General features: G+C 40.5%; 1 protein-coding gene across 1 annotated transcript in view; it reads right to left on the reverse strand.

Moving 5' to 3' along the window:
* TMEM132C (transmembrane protein 132C) overlaps positions 1 to 17,541 on the reverse strand; it is a 201,316-nt gene that overhangs the window by 24,330 nt on the left and 159,445 nt on the right. Inside the window, exon 5 of the mRNA XM_071572328.1 lies at positions 4,099 to 4,242. Coding sequence (XP_071428429.1) covers positions 4,099 to 4,242 — 144 coding nt within the window. The remainder of the gene's footprint in view (positions 1 to 4,098; positions 4,243 to 17,541) is intronic.

A 17,541-nucleotide genomic window follows, 5' to 3' on the forward strand; every position in this document is an offset into this window, starting at 1 on the left:
CTGCATTCAATGTACTGGCAGAGAAATGCAGAACTCATCTTTCAATAAAAATACCCATGGATGTTGCTGACTAGTGGTTCCTTTGCCTATCAAAGTGCAACCAGTGCTTCTGTTTTTAGCTGTAAAACATATTTCAGTTTTTGCAGCTACTGGAAAGCAAGGAAGAGCAGTGAAATTTCTTTGTAGTTAAATAAACTGAAGATGTTGAAGCACAGTTACTTGTATAAGACTGGGTATATTAAGACAATAGCAAAGTATCATCTAAATAATAAAGTGCTGAGGACTTTCCTTGGTAAACAGGGCATTGTGATACAGTTCCAGATATACAATTTAAAAAATAAATTACTACAATTAGTACACAACTATTTATTTATCTTTTACAAATATGGCCATCTGACAGCATCCTTAATGCAAACCAAGACCTTCCTGCAACACACATTACACACCACCCAGGCTGACCTTTAGTCTGAGTAGGCTCACAAATGGACATCAGACATTTCAACCTGAGTCTGTGTCTATTTAGTGATAATTAATTTCATTTCATAAACTCTTTCCACTACAAATGCCAAAATATCCAAAGCATTTATGAATCCTAAATGACTATTTCATCCCAGTCTGTTCCCTGATGTCAGCAGTACTCACAGTAAAGTTATTCATGTGTGTAAATTATGACTGGATTGAGGTTTTAAACAAGATCTATAACCTTGACAGGTGTCTGTTACTCTCCCCACTATTGTTCTGAAAGTGTTGATACCAGCAGCAGTTCCAGGCTTTTCCAGCTCTTAAGCCAGAGCTCAACCATAAAACCCTCCAGCCAGATTTTCAGCCCCCAACCGTTCCCTGTCGCTTTGATCTGGGATTTTGTTTCCAGTAACTGCACTAAGAGAGGCACAGCTGTGACACTCTGGCCTGGATTTTAGCTCACAGCAGAAATTCCTAACATTCCTGCAGTGGCCTTTACCTGCTGTTAATGTCATCCTCTAGTCATGATTCCCAATGGAACCAAGAGCCCCCTGTTCCTTGACAACTACTGAGGGAAATCTTGAGGGTAAATCCGTGTTTCTGTTTCCAGTGACATCCTCAGCAGCTGCATATATGGACTAATATGATCTGAATCCATGTTTTGATCTGAATACACCTCAAAGCTAATAATGCCATCTAAAAAAACCCAGAACTAATAAATAAGGTCTTTAGAGTACAGTTCAAGGCTACTACACTGACAATAGTATCCAACTTTTAATTTGCCAATTATAAATACCAGCACTACAATAAGAACAAATAATGATGCAGAACATCCCCTCATGTAGCAATGGGGTTAAAAGCCCATTCAAGAATGACAAAATACAAACCCAAAATGTTCACAGCAGCTCCTGAAATACACACAGCACTGCAGAGTTTGGAATTCAGGTTGTTGTAATGGAAACCCCCAAACTTAAGTTCAGAAACTTTATGAGGAGTGTTCAAACTGGCAATGTCAGAAGGCATTGCAAATCTCCTGAAACTGTGGGGCTCTCCACAGCCTGAAACCACCTCTGCTCCTGCAGCCAGCTGAGCTGGGAACCAAGAGCAGTTTCTGATCCTGAGCAAATGGCACAAAAACACCAGCAAAGCAGCCACATTCCACTTGAATTTGCAGAAGATGAAAAGGAGCCTACACATGCAACTGCAATTACTGTTAATGGATCCAGATATATGGATTCTATTGGTAAATTCCAGCTTAGCAAAGTAAAATTTGGCTGTTGCTTCATTTTTAGTGCCATAATAAATTTGGTGTCCACTTTTAAAAGGTTGCACCACTGTGTGAAGGTCCAGAGCATTCAAAGGCATTTAAAGTTCATGAAATCAGCTGTAAATTTGGAAGTAAAGTCTTGAAACTATGAGACAATAAAAAAAGCAAAAGGAGTAGTAGTCAGCACGTTCAGACAGGACACAAACTGTGCATTGAGCTGCCTTGAGACCATGATTATCACTGGGCAAACTATTACCTGCTACTTGCAGGCAGATCTTAGGTTTAGATTTCCACTGGGTTTTGTTACTGAGAGCAATGTAATTGAGCCCAACTGAAGGCACTTTAAAAACTAATATAAATAAGCTTTTATCTGATGGCCAATTGCTGGGCAGAGACATTACCTTTAAGCTTTTTATGTGAACTATACAAATGGACACTTGTTTATTTAGTGACTAAATATTACAAGCCAAGTGCTAACAGGCACTGATCAGCTTCTAGTTAGACTGTTAGATTTGCCTGAATCCAAAGTTACCAGAAATTCCACATAATAAAAGCAAACAAAAATATCTGAGAATGATGATAATATGTCTAAGTGTTAAATAGCACTCAACAGCTCTCATCAGTAACTCCTTTTATATCAGTTTTGATTTAATCTACCTATAAATATGTTTTGGGTCTGTTCTGACAGGGAAGCTCAGGAACATGAACTGTAAACACCTGCACACAGTCCTTGGGAAGATACCAAGGGCTTTGCCCAACAGATATAATTTGTAACCCATAACATTGAGATAAATTATTTCTGTAGAAAATAAGGGAAGAGCACAGCAGGGTCCCAAGTGCTAATCAAAGGACACAGTGCTTCAGGAAAACATTCTTTCCACACAAATTGCTGGAGAACTGCAATAGTCCAGGTTGTACTGCAATTACTGCAAGTACACACTCTTTTTTTGTAAGATTTGGGAATTTCATTTCTTCTTGATCAATATCCTCCAAAGCTGAAAACCCAGAAGTCATTTTTCCAAAAGGATTTTTATTTGAGAAATAACCATGCTGTCATTTTCTATGAATCATCCAGGGATGTATTACAAACCATATATTTTTTTCCTTTTTTTTACCTAACCTGAAATTTCTCCTTTTTTTTTTTTATTTGTGAATGCTGTCTTGTATTTTGAATTACTCAGGAATGTGTTTTCCAATAAGGTTACAATCAGGATGATCCCTACACTACATTTTAGTTTTTACTTTGATTTGTAGTTATGTGACTACTTTAGGAAAAACATTTAACAGGAATTCTTAGAGTTAAAACCTCTGCAAAGCACTTCAAGCTCCACCAAAATGGAGATCTGAAGGATCCACTGAAAGCAGAAAGCTTTCTGTACAAGTCTTCTCTAATGGCTTCCTTAGCTCAAAGATGACTGTTTTGCCCACCTCAGAGCTTACTGGCTTCTATTTAAATTTTACAGCAGTGCAGCCAATTGTTGGATCCTTCAACTTCACCAGAGTTCTGATGCTTTCCATAAGCCCAAGAATTGAACTGATTGGAACAGGTAATTCTGGGGCATCACTAATTGTACATTGCACATCCATGAGAGCATATAAAGACCCCTCAAGAGTATCATCACAAATCCAACTGTGCTGTAAAATCCCACCATGGAATAAATAATCCCTATTCTAAAGAGCTTGTAGACCAAAACTTGCTCAAAGACCCTGCACCAGGAAAGTCCTGCTTGGAAAGTGCAACGGGATTCAGGCAGATCACTGTCTTTGTACTGACTCCCTGCACATCTGGGAATTCCCTCCAGGGCTGGGACTACAGCAGGAATAGCTGCTTTGCCTTCAGACAAAGCCACCCCACTGGTGATGGGACTGTGTGACATGAAGCTGGTGGCACAGCCATGTGAGTGCTTCCCACCCCCTGTGTGCAGGATTGGGTTGTTAATTCAGAGCAGCTCTCAGCAGGATGGGAAGTCAACCAAGATGCCTCTGCATTGCAGTTGCTGGGGAACACTCATCCCATCTCTTCCACCCAGGCAGCTGTAGAGGTGATAAGCACAGCTGGAAAGGTGATGGGAAACATCTGGACAGGCAGTACCAGCAGCAGAGCTGTGAATGTAATCTGTGCACAGAGGGCTGGAGGTGAAATTACCAAGACATTTTAAAATTAGGACACACAAAAAACTGAACAGTGAAATGCCGTGTGGTGGCTGTGCTGTTGCACCTCTCTCTTCTCAGAAATCCCTCTCCTTATGCTTTTGAAACAGCGCTACAATTAATTTGCAGAAGCTGATTTAGTACCTATTCCCAGGCTGTTCTCCTTTTGTGTATAACAAGACATGAAACTTAGGAACCAATATATGGCAGGAACTTACTTTAATGACGTCTTCCCCCGAGGATTTGCACTCCACTGACTCAGAGATGTCTGTCACAGCACTGTTCTCCTCAATGGACACCACCTTGATGGGCACTGCCACTGTTTTCCCTGTGAGAATCGCCGTGTTCAGAATCTCTGTGTCCTGCACACAAAACAACAGCTCTGGTCAGATTAGTTCTCAGTGGCTAATGAGCTCATTTCATCTTCTAATGGATGCAACATGGGAAAAGGTAGTAAAAACCACAGTTATTTTTATCTGCTAAGTAAGCACAGTCAGTACTGAACACTGTTAACTGACAAGCAACATGACTACAGGTAAATTCAGTCCAGGCAGCCACATCACAGGTATCTTCTACATTTTACACATGTGGGGCTTTTACCTTCAAAAACAGGAGTTCAGAGTTTTTACTAACATGGACTTGATTGGCAATGTTTGGAACAGGATACAAGAGCCTCAAAAGTAAAAATAATGCTCTTTGAATCTAAGCCCATTGCAAAGACAGGGCCTCTCTGTGAACTTTGTATCTGGAACTGTTTCAAGATTATTTCATTTCCTCTGATATGGCCAATGAAGCAATGTAAGGAATCCAGAAGGAGTTAGTGATGGTATTAACTGTAGGGAAGATGAGGAGGAAATTCGAAGTTTGAACCGGGGTTGTAGCATATAAAAGCCTTTCAATGCACCATTGACTAAGCTAACTCTTCTAACTGTTTCAGCATCACTGTATTCCCAAGATTCCCATGCAGGAAGAACTTCAAAGTTTTCTCCAACTTTTCAACTTCTAATATAAAATGAATAAAATATTCAGCAAATTCCTCAGCACTGAAGTCATGAGGGCTGCAGCCACTGATGTCAACAGCAGCAAAATGGGGCACTGATACTGTTGATACTGTTTTCAATTCAAGTTTAGTGAGTTTGAAATTTGGGTCAGATTTTCTTTTCATCTTGCAACTTGTTATTTCTCGGGTTCTTCTACAGCTCACATAAGAAATCCCATCAAACAAAAGAAAATGCTAAAAAAGGAATGTTGACTGTTCTAGAAATGTAAGAACCCTAAATCGTTCCTGTTGCATATAAGAAAATAAAGCTACCCAATACATCAAATCAGAGCTAGATTTTTAAATAACATTATTGGAAGATCCAAGGTCATTCTCAGGACCTCCTGCCTGACAAACACAGAGCCCATCCCCAGGTACCCCACACAAATTCTGCTGGTACCCAGCATTCAATAAAGCACTGTAGAGCAATGCCTGGCTTTTGGAGCTTCACTTCTGGCATCCAACCTTGAACATTTTGTTCCAAAAGTATTTATTTCCAAGTAACTGGCATTTTGATAAGTCCAGAAACAGATGCAAAGGAGCAGATCTCAATATTTCTGAAAGAAAACCACAGAAGAAAACCCAACTACTCTTCTCTCTTCAGACTTCCAAAGCAACAAGCACTGAATAACCCACATGGGTTCATCAAAAAGCAAACTCGACATATTTTCCATTGTGTATTTGGCTACTGCAAGTATTGTGTGTCCTTTAAAATTAATCTTTTGCTTCAGTTCCTTGAAGCCTTATTTTTTGTGTCTCTGAGTGTTAAACACTGCAAACTAAGGACTCCAGGGCAAAGCAGCAGCAACAGAGTTTGTGGAAATGACAGGGAATCTTTTCAGTCTATCTCAGCTCTGCTTTGAAATTGTTTTACTCAGATCCAGCTTTTCTTTAGCAACTGATATTTATTACTGATACAGAAATGTGATTTAAAGGGACAGGTTCAGAGGAAGAGAAGAACCATAAAGGAGTTTCAGATACAAAACATACTTTGTGGCTTGGGGATTTACCCATGTTTGCATTTCATGTTAATTTATGAAGTTCGTGACAAATCAGAAAAACACACACACATAAAATGCAGAAGAAACAAGCCTTGCACCACTGCCAAGAAGATAAAAATAAAGACCTGATTATGCAATGAGGTGAAACTTTAGTGCCACAATCAGCAGAGTAAATCCATCATCCAGGTTTAACTCACGACAAACCGCCGGGGAGTCGCTCTAACTCCCTCCAGCTCAGCTTTGCTCATCCCTGCAGTTTTGAGCCATCAGTGGCCTCTACATGAAATCACACATGAAGAAAAAGAGGAGGGAAGTGGGAAGTGCAGCTGAGAAGACCACAAGGCACTCTGACCCACGTGAGGATCCTGTGTTCCTGATTTCCCAGCCCTCTTTGTCACCAGGAGCAGACCAGCTGTCCTGGGTATGGCCAGATGGGCAGCAGCATCACACCCAGCCCTGTCTGCTGCTCCACCAGCCATGGATGGTGCAGGCAAGCTCCCAGCCCAAGCCCAGCACATGACAGCACCCAAGGAGAGCATTAAATCCAGCACTGCAGATAGGGAAGCATTAAAGATCAGTGCAAGCTGCTTCTTTTCTGTAGGAACAACTAATCCTATAAATAATGGACAGAGAAGATTCAACAGGAGAAGCTGCTCTCAGGAAAGCATTTGGGGACTCCAGTAAGTCACAAATGGAATATAAGTCATCACTTCACACTGCTGTGGTTAAAATACAAACCTAAACTAAGCAAAGAACCCTCCTGCAGTGAACTTTGCAAAGAGGATTATCACCTCTAAGGGTGAGGTGCTCCTACAGAATGGCCTCAGCTAAAGGACTATCTCTGCTTTTGAGAATTACCTTGCCAAGATAAACTTCCTCAACTGAAAAGAAATAAAAATTAACAAGGAGAATAAATCAACAACTATAGAAAATAAAATCAATAAGGAATTACTGAAAGAACTGGAATTGTTTAGACTAGAAAAGATTATGGGGAAAGATGTTTACTGTCTCAATATACATAAAATTTTAAAAAATGAGAAAGAATATAATGCTTTTCATGTTCATGGACAGGGCCCGAGGAAATGGGTTTAAACTGCAACAAGGGAGATTTGTGTGACATTAAGGCAATCTTTACTATAACAATAATGATAAAGAACTGATGGAATAGGTTGTCTAGGGTAGAAGAAAATGCAGTCTAGCCTAAGAGATCTTTGAAGAATAGGTTATCCATCACTCAGAAATAACACAGGTTCTTAAAGTCAGGTAGAGGAGGAGAGGGAGCAGATGATCTTTGTGCTTCCCTCCACCCCTTTATCTGAGTAGCCTCCATTTCTCCAAAATTGAATGATCACACAATAACCCACATATCTTGTGTTCTGAATAACCCATCACAAAGAATATGATCCTTCCTCTCTGGATGAGGAAAATGATCTATACTTCAAAACAGAAACACCTGACAGGCAGATGTCACTGACACTCCTGCCTTCTGCACTATGTGCAGCAGAGCTGCTGGACCAACTGTTAAGTAATAATCTGTCACTTCTGTTCCTCTCCTTCCAGTAGGTCATTATTGATGTATCTGAATTCTAAATGGCTGTGATACAAAGCCATTATTACAAAGGTTCAAAAACCTTTTTCAAATTTCCCAAGACCTTTCTGGAGAGAAGACAGAAAATTTGGCTACTGGGACATTATCAGCAATTAGAAACCTCAATCTCCTGCCCTTTGCTAATGGCTTCATTATAGCAAGTAGTGTGCATATGAATGAATTTATTTTGATTAATCACCTCAGAGATGCATCTGCCTCCAAAATTGTAAAAGGTCTTGTTTGTCATGACAAAGGGCTACTGAAATTTTACCTCCCTTCTCTGTAGAACAATATGAACATCAGGAATTTCAAATTCAGGATGAGCACAAAGGAGATGGAAACATATTTTAGATCATATCTAATGGCTTCATAGTTGGTACCATTAAAGCCATTAGAGATCCTCAGCATTGGGAAGCAATTGGTACCCACCCACCTACAGCTCTGAGCAGAGATGGAAACCTTTTGATTTCACCTCCACTGAAAGCAGTCATAACTCATGGACATTACACAGACTAAGAAATACTGATGTATTAGCAATTAATATATTACACACTATGCTAGCAAAGCAGTTCCAACTCTGCCAGTTCCCTTACAGGAGCTGTAAGTGCCCTGTGCTCCATCAACTGTGATAGTTAAAACAAAGAAGATCAAAGTCTTGATTTTATTGTCTTTTTTTGTTTAGAACTAAAATAGAACTGTGTCCTATATCCCTGTATATGGAATAGCCTTATGGCACAACTTATGCCAACAATTTCTGTGTTCCCCTTACATTGCTGTGACAAAGTCAAAGGCTTTCATGGAACGGAGCATTGGCCCTTTGTCTGCACCACACACAACCTGACAGTTGTCTGAAAGGATCCATGGCCCAAGACTCCTCAAAAGCTGAACTGAAACTCATAAAAATAAAAGCAGCTTACCAAGCACTCTGTCTGTCTGTCTGTCTGTCTGTCTGCTTGACCACACCGAGCACCCTGGATGTGCATCACAGACAAGGGGGCTCTGGTTCAGCACCAGAACTTGCTTCCTGCATTCTGTCACCTCCTGCAATACCACTGATTATCCACTGATAAGCAGAAGCAGTAGCTGAATCTTCAAGGATGTGTCAAGCAACATTAGGAAAACAATTGTTCTCACAGCAGATCAGGAAATACAATAGCTGGTATAGGTGGTGATTTCCACGTTTCGTTTTTAAATGCAATATACTATCCTGCTTGCAAGCCAATTTCAAAGTATACAAACACTAAGAAACCTTTAGAGAGTCTAAGAACTCATTTTTAGGTACTTTTCAAAATCACAATATCTTGGCCATTTCCACATTCTTTAATTTTTAAAATCCCCCAAGAACTAATCCACTTTCTCTGCAGGCAGCAACTGAAGTTTTAAAATCCGATTTATTTTGTGTGACAAAAGACTGAAAGCATCTGATAGCAATGTTTGGACTTGTTCCCAAGAAATTCAAACATGGGGAAAGTAGTGTAGAGTAAATTGAAAAAAACAGGAGGAGGGTGAGTTGTAAGTAAGCATCAATATCTAGATTGGAAAGAAGTTTCTGTAAGTGTTCTGCAAACTCTAAAACAGCAAGGGTTGCCATTCCAAAGTCAAAATGGAGAGCTACATCCATAATCCTCATTAACACAGATGGGAGATTTGAGCTCTGAACTTTGGAAGTCTCAAGCTGTCTTGGCAGCACAAGGACTGAATCCCAAGAACATCTGACTCTGCTATTGCAGAGGCACAGTTGGTTTTCTTGTATAAAGAACTACCTAGAACCTTCCAGCTAAGATGGTTCTTTCCTGTTACCAGGGCAACCCTTCAACGAGTACAGCATATAAAGGAAATAATTACTATTCAAGCATATTTAATTAACAAACAGTAAAGAACATTTTTTTCTAGTTCTTCCAGTGGTTAGAGGAAAACTCTAGTGTTTAGGGTTAAGGAGATATCAAAGGAGATATTCAAAAGCAAATAATTGAATTCTGTGTTTAAGAAATTACTCTAAAAATCTATTGATAGAATTCAGCGCAAATATCACCACTTTTCATGAAGTCTCCAAGCTAACATTAGGATTCAGAGTACCATCAACTTCCATTCATGCTCTGGTCTTGCCTGCATCAGGGTTGATTTAGATCAAGTCCACTAGCACTGGCATTGGTCTAAATATTTTCTTCCACAGCTGCACTCACAGATCTACTTCACAGCAAACTCTGCAGAACTGTTTTACAGAAAAATCAGTACCTTCCTAGAAAAGAAAAATACAATCCTTAAAGCAAGTGAATTATAGACAGAGCTGAGAAGCTTGTGCTCACATCTGGCCATCCAGGTTAGGTAATCCTATGGCTGACTCTGCAGGAATCTCATATTTTATTCCATCCCTGTCTCAGTCAAGGAACTTCCCCTGATGTCAGTGGGAGCTCTGTGCAAAGAGCAAGAACACAGAATATGAGCCTTAGTTGCTTGGATTTAGCTGAAGAGCAAACCTTATGTTCACCCAACCTCTCAATCATAAGAAGGCAAGTATTCAGGCGTGACTAATTTAGGAACTAATTCAACATTAAATTGTGGCAGAATGAGGAAGCAAAGTGACAGCTGTTTAATTAAACTCTAAATCCGATTAGATGGTGTTATCAAGAGAAATCCATGGGAGCCTGAGGTCATGAGAATGGTCCTGTTTACAGGCTGAAAATTCTGTAAGTGGAATCTCACAGAATGATGTTAATCGTAGCTTAGCATTGAGATTTCTCCCTCACTCAAACACGCCACCTCATGAGTAACAGACCTGTGGCGTGGACATGGAGTGACACAAAAACCCCAATTATGCTCTAATGGATAAGGAAATTTTCTGAAAGAGTATGTGGAAAAGAGGCACTTGGGCACTGTCTGCCTTAAAATCAAACCACTTGTCTTACAGGAAAAGGACAGAAGCAGCAAGTTGTTCCATGGTGCTGAGAGGGCTTCCACCAGCGGAGACAATGCCTGGGCAGGAGAGCTCCAGGAGCTGGGCTGTGCCTCCAACTGCTCTTCAGCCCATCACCCCTGATCAGCAGTGACACCTTGGCATCACATTTGCCAGGGAAGAAGATGGAGATGTGGGAGATATAAAGGCAACTCCACATGCCCCAGTTGCAAACGCCACAGATAATGTACTGAGGAGCACCGAGTTGTGCATCACAAGTTTCTGTGGCACCGCAGCCAGAGGGTCACTGCACTGCAGGCAACTGTTGTGCTGACTTGTGACTGGTAACACAATGGGTGTAGATTGGAGTTATTAACACTACTAAGATTACAGCTGATTAACGAAATAACATTGTTAGGCAGCAGACTCTGTTTATCTACATAATCCTACGATTAACAGTAAATTATACATTGTGCTTTCTGCCAACTGGGTTCTCTGACACTCCACAATCACAGACTGTGTATAAGAAGAGAAAGAAGCTGATATTCTGGTTTTAAATTCTTAGCACACCCTTCAGGAGAACAGGAGTGTTTCTACAGACCAAAACATCCCTCAGTATTCAAATATAGATCCAGATGGAATCCAGGTTGCTTCATGCTCTAAGGTCCATACTACCAATAAGAATGTTAACTAAGGAACAAATTAACTGTGGTGAAAAATTAGGCCATTCAAAATCTACTTAAGAAACAGATTTACAGAATAAAAGTTGCCATTTCTGCAGTCTGCAGGAGAACAAAGGATCTCAAAGTTTCTTTTGGATGCTAATTCTTTTTGACACACAACAACAACACTGTGAGGTATCTTCTCTTTAATAAATTCTTTGAATTGCCAACAATGCACATGGCACAGAAATTAAGGACAATACCTGCCCTGAAGAACAAATAATGCAGAAGTCAAACACAGCCAAAAGATCTCCCATGGAAAGACCCAAAGGTGGAGGTTGGCACTGTTCTGTCCCCACCATGCACACTTGTTTGAAGACCCTGATCAACATGATGTCTGTGGGTCTCCAGGAGTCTTAAAGGAGGTAAATGGAGGAAATGTGGAAACAGGGGCATAGGGAAGGGATTCAGACTCATCTTTCTGACTGCCCACAGGAGTGGCTTTGACAGGCAAAGCCCACCAGAGCACAGGCTGGCCTGGGGCTCCTCACCTATTTCTCCTGGGGTTGGACCACTGCAAGAAAAACAGTGGCAGCTTCCTGGGGCCAGAAGGAGGGAAAGCAAACAGTGCTCAGCTGGGATGGGAATTTTTTGGGGCCCAGCACAATCTTCCCTGTAGCTTTCGTGAATGATGTAATTTATGACAATCTAAGTGTCTCTTCGAAATGAGAACTCAGTGTTCTGCACAGGCAATGCCCTTTTAATCAATGATTTTGTCTCTCTTTAGTCCCCATATTGAGATAAATCTTAATTACCGCCCCCCTATATTAGCAACAACCCGTTCCATTTTCTTCCCTGCTTGTGCAGTTTTTCAAATACCTTGCTAGTGGAATTTTTGAGCCCTGATAAATTATGCTCTGCAGACAGAAAAGGGGAATGTAGAATATATTAACAGACAGGGATGCAGAAAAATATCTTTGGGTTCTTGGCTGACTAATCCCTGCTTTCCTAGCAGTGACTCTCCCCTGTTAGCACTCAGACGTGCAAAAGGGAACATTGCCAAGGATTACTCTGATTTAGCAGATGCAGCCTGTGTTGCTAAATGTAATTCTATCATCAGTCAAAAGTGAGCATCCCTTAAAAAGTAAGGAGGGACTGGAGCAACTAATTGCCTTGTTCTGTTCACAGTTAGTGTTGGAAAATGATGGAAAAACGTTCTAAAGCCATTAATCAGATCTGTGTGGGTATGAAGGCCACCCTGATTCATGGTCACGTACAGGGGTCTGGACTCCACCCAGGCTGTTGTCATAATAATCTCACTTCTTAGTGCTTGTAATTTTGAATAAAAGAGTAAAATCTTACCAGCGTAACCTTCCCACTTGCAAAGGCCATTAAATGTTGTTCTGGTTGGCAGAAAAATGAGCAATGGTCACACCCTGGTTTATAATCAGGATGAGCCCCCCTAAAAGGACAGTGAGAAATTATGCCTTATGCTGTGGGCTACTGAGTGCCCCTTCTTCAGAGCTTATGGAAACAGAATTATCCTGGCAGACAAGGCAGCTTCCTGTGATCTGCTGATGGGGGATATCCACTCTTTCTCTTCACTTCCAATGTCTGGAACTGGGTGGAATGAAGACCCCCTATTACTCACCAGGGTCAGAGAGGTGTAACACCTCTGAAGGTCCTGTCATCTCTTTCACTTCTGAACAACTGAGAATCAAATTCAGATTTTTTTTAACAAATTGGTTTCAGAAGTAAATATTTACCTCACTGTATTTGTTATTCTAAGTTTATCATAAGCAGTTCACAATACCAATTCAAAACTTAATTTTGGAGCTGTAATAGTTTGCCACAGGCACTGAGACTAACCAGGAAATCTTATTTCCTTTCCCTTGCGGAATCAGGATCTAAGCACTGCCATTTATATTTTTACCAGTAAAGTATCAATGCCACTTGTAGTTATTATTTCTCTAAAAGTAACCCCATTTGACTCCATGTGATAGCTGGATGCCAATATGCTGAACAGTGACTAAATGAGGGGCTGTTTCTACATCAAAGAGGTAAAAATTGCAACCACGTCAACTGATTCTCAGCTCATCCTGGTGAATAACTGATTCTTGTTGTTTTCTGAACAGACCTAGGAATGAGAAAAACCATTCCCACACCATCTGACACAGGTCTGGTTTTGGTTTTCTTGCTGCATATAACACTCCAAAAAATACTGAAGTATTCTAGTTTTCCTTCCATTTTGTTTTCCAAATATATTCGGGGGAATATATTTGGAAAACAAAACAAAAATTCAAATTACTTTTATTTATAAAGTACAGACCCCCAAATATCACTTTAAATGACTCTTTATTTGATCCCTTATGACTTTTTTTAATATATGTAAAGCCATTAGAATCATAGAATCGATTGGGTTGGAAGAGACCTCCGAGATCATCGAGTCCAATCCATTGTTTTATTTTATCTTAAAACTTGTCTTTACCTATCATAAAGCAAGGTGGAATCAGAAACATATGGTCCTTTTCCCACAGAAAGGATGGATTTCATTAAGCAGTGATTACTGACTCCTTTGGGACACTCATCCTTGGAGGAGCTTGGAATATCCAGATCCCTAAATTGGGAGGGATGAAACCAATTACCAAGTAGGCTGGAGAGGCATCCCCTACAGCAGCCACAACCAGCAACCCTTCAGCAAGGAGGGAGATGTCAGACAGATTCCTGCTGGGATCAGGCAGGGGAACAGGCTCAGCTCACGCATGACAATGGATTAGACTTTTGAAATGAAACAAAAGCTCAAGAAACAATCTCAGACCTTCCTTCCACCCTAAATTCCTCCGACAAGATGATCCTATCTGATAACGTAACCCCTCAGGTGATGGGAAATGCAAATTAATAAGGACATGAAAGAAAATCAACTGAAGGTTTTCATGCTTTATTGTGTCCTCCTTTTGCATCTTAAAAGCTGCAAATGTGCACAGTTTGTCTTATGTGTCTGTCATAATCAACGTGTACCAACAGTGCCTGAACCTCTGGCTGGGGCCCCTCTGCTTTGCAGGAGCTGTGACACCAAATTCTATTAGGAACAGCTCACTAAAACCCCCAAGAATTATGCTAAAGCTGCCTCTATTTTCTGTTGACTAAAACAGATATATCAGGACCCAGTGGCCAATATGAATTTTCAAAGAAAAACGGTATTTCCTGCTGTGTGGAGGAAGAGTCCATAAGTGAAAATGACTTCAAAGGAAACAATTCTGGAACCACTTAAAACGTAGAAAAAGTTTCAAGGACAACTGCAGGAGATGGAAAGCAGAGGCCCATATTTCATCTTTCTATAACCACTTAAAATATAGAATAAGGACACAGAGGTGACTGGAGAAGATGGGAAGAAGAAGCCTACATTTTATTTCTCTTAACTTAGATATAAATGAAAAAAAACCTTGATTTTTTAAAAGATGCTTATGTGCAATACAGAAAACTACCTGCTCCTCTTTGTGACATTTCATTCCTTACCTTCTATATTTCCCTAAATTGACTTAGAAATGGAAGCATTTACGTAGGAAACACTATCTAGAGAGAGAAAATTGTAGTTAGGGCTTGAAATGTGAGTGATTACCTGAGATACTCCAACTCCAGCATTAATGGTTATTTTTAGCACAGAAAATGCAAACAGATTGAAAAGCTGTGAAGTGACAGGTTAAAAGCCCTTATTCTGAGACCAACACACTTGAGAACCATCACTATTGCTGTTTCAGAGCTCTGCTACTTATGGATGTAAGGATACTTGCAGATGCTTATGAATACACTTAGACTTGATAAATACAACCACCAAACTGTCCTAAGTTCTCTTGAAAACTTATGTTTTTATGCATTCATGTCAGACATAAATTATACACATCTCATCTATAGCAGACATATGACAACATCTACAATGTGTAGTCACACATATAATTTTTTATCTAATAAGGACCCTTACAAGAGTGCTTGGAAAGTAGAACGGAGAGAAACATATTAAGAGCATCAGCTCAGTGAAAGGAGCTACTTAAAACATTCCCAGGAAAGGCTAAATATTTGTGATGGATACCAAAAGCTGGGCCAATAAAATAGCCTCAGAAACTGCAACACATTCTATCCTTTGTAATCACACAAATAGCTTTTCATTTAGTCAAACATCCAAGGAATAATTGCCTGAGGAAGCCTTCGGCTACGATGAACACCTCTCGTGTTCTCTCGATTGCTGAATGGTCCCATTAAGTTTATCACAGATGGGAGTGGGAATATTGGTAAAGCCTGAATGGGAGAGAAAGGCAATAGCCACCTGGTGATCTTATAATGAACCAGTTCATGGATGCTTAAGCAGCCATGGATGGAGCTATATAATACTTTCTGGCTGAAATAATCTCATGGCTCACAGTTCCATTTTGTTGCCCAAAGACTAATACATGACATTTGTCAATTTAAGGGTATTTTCACAAGATATGTCAGTCATTTACTTCTTTTTTCTCATGAGTCTGAGGAATTTATTTGGGAATGGCCCCCCAGTGAGGTTGGGTTTGCTCCACCATTAGGCAGAACCAGCCCAGCTCTGGTGGTGCCTCCAGTCTGTGAGGACTGTGGGAATGAAGCTGGTCGTAAAAAGGCAATTTGCATTAGCAATTTGAAATTCTTCCCATGTTCATTTCGATTAGACCTGTGGCCCTGTTATACAGTTGGCTTTATAGCTATAATAATATTGCTGTAATAGCTGTAATCAATAGGCAGTTGCAGATTGAAAATGCAGAAGTGCATTAGGACATACACATGTATGCACACACCATCCAGGCTGCAGGTATGTACAGGTGTGAGTACACAAACACACACCCAGCTACAATGGGAACAAGACCATGAGGCATCCTGGGTTAACAGAAGCCACAGACTTGATTACATGCAGATAGAGGCTGTATTTTTCATTTTATATATAACACATTTCCACCCCAGATCTTTCTTATTGTAAATATTTTGCAAACATGATTTTTTTCAACCTCACCCCACTGAACTCAACAGTCATTTTCTGTAAAGCCAAGGTCCATCCCACCAAGAATAAACCCCAAAGAGGCCCCATTAATGTGCTTTCCTGAAGTCAGACTAAGCACTTCTATAAGCCTCTGCTGACCTCCCCCTGAAGGGCAGGAGTCCTCCTCCCACAAAACTGATGGATCTAAGTGGCTGTTAGGCTAACAAGACATGACAGATACAAGGGGTCTTCCACCACTTAGTGATGATCTGGGTCACTGTGATACTTTCACTGCTGTCAGTTTATCCCTTCACATGTTGCAGATATTCATGGGGGTTGATATGAAACCAGCACTGTCACTGACAGGGGTGGAGGACGTACAGACAGTGTTTGACAGTAGCACAAAGTCATGCTGGGCAGCAAAGATGGAAATCTTGATGTGGTTTCTGAAGGATGGCAGTCAAAAACTTCAAAAAAACCCTAAAGAAGCCTTTCAGTGAGGGCCTGATAATTACAAATATACTTACATACACTTTTTATTTGCTTCTCTTTGTAGTGCTGCATTTGTTCAGCAGTAGCAGGAAAAGCTGCCAAGGAAATGTACTTTGAGAAGTTAAACTGCACACTGAAGATACCCAAAAAGTTACAGGAAAAACACATACACAAAAAAGGTATTTTTGGGGATGTGCTTCAGAGCAGACACAATTCACAACTTGCAGCTGTGGGAAAAGATTGAAGTGTCTAAGAAGAGAGTGTCATTTACATGCTCTCAGGTATCATGCCTAGCCTCCAGATGCTCTTCCAGAAGGGCACAGGTCTCCTGGAGGTCCTGTGTCATCCCTGGCAGTCCTGAATGGATGGCTCAGACTCTCCAGCATCTTTAATGGTATTAGACACCTCCATGTAGGCATCTGCATCACCTCCTTCTTGCCTCTCCCTAAATTAACTTGTGCAAGTTAAGTTTCCAACCTGCCTTCTTGTGCTTCAGCTCCTCCTGCACAGAGAGGCTCTGCCCTTACTCTATTTACTCTGGAAGTAGAAACTCTTTTCAGCCAATGAAAATGTGGTGCCTACTATAACCCACTGCTGGATTTTCAGATGGAGCCCCCAAACTTTACTGCATGGGAGCCATTTTTACACAGTGTTACAAGCCATGCTGATGATGAATAAACTATTCAATTTGGAAAATCAAGGTAAAATCCTTTCTACCCTGATTGTTCCAAGGGATGGGCACTGTGCTGGTCTGAGTGTGGGGTGGTTTGCACTCTCTGGCTGGGGTGAAGTAATTTAAAATGCTTTATGGACTTCAAGGATGAAGTGCCAAGGACAATGTCTTGTTTTAAGTAACTGGGGTACTACATGATACATGGTTGATTTTTATGGCCGCTGTGGAGGTTGTGAACTTGTTTTATTTGTGGAGATTAATATGTCACGGATTATTAATTAGTTACTTTCTCCTTTTAATAGATAGTATTCATCTCC

This window comes from Pithys albifrons, chromosome 17 (assembly GCF_047495875.1).
Source record: "Pithys albifrons albifrons isolate INPA30051 chromosome 17, PitAlb_v1, whole genome shotgun sequence".
NCBI lineage: Eukaryota > Metazoa > Chordata > Aves > Passeriformes > Thamnophilidae > Pithys > Pithys albifrons.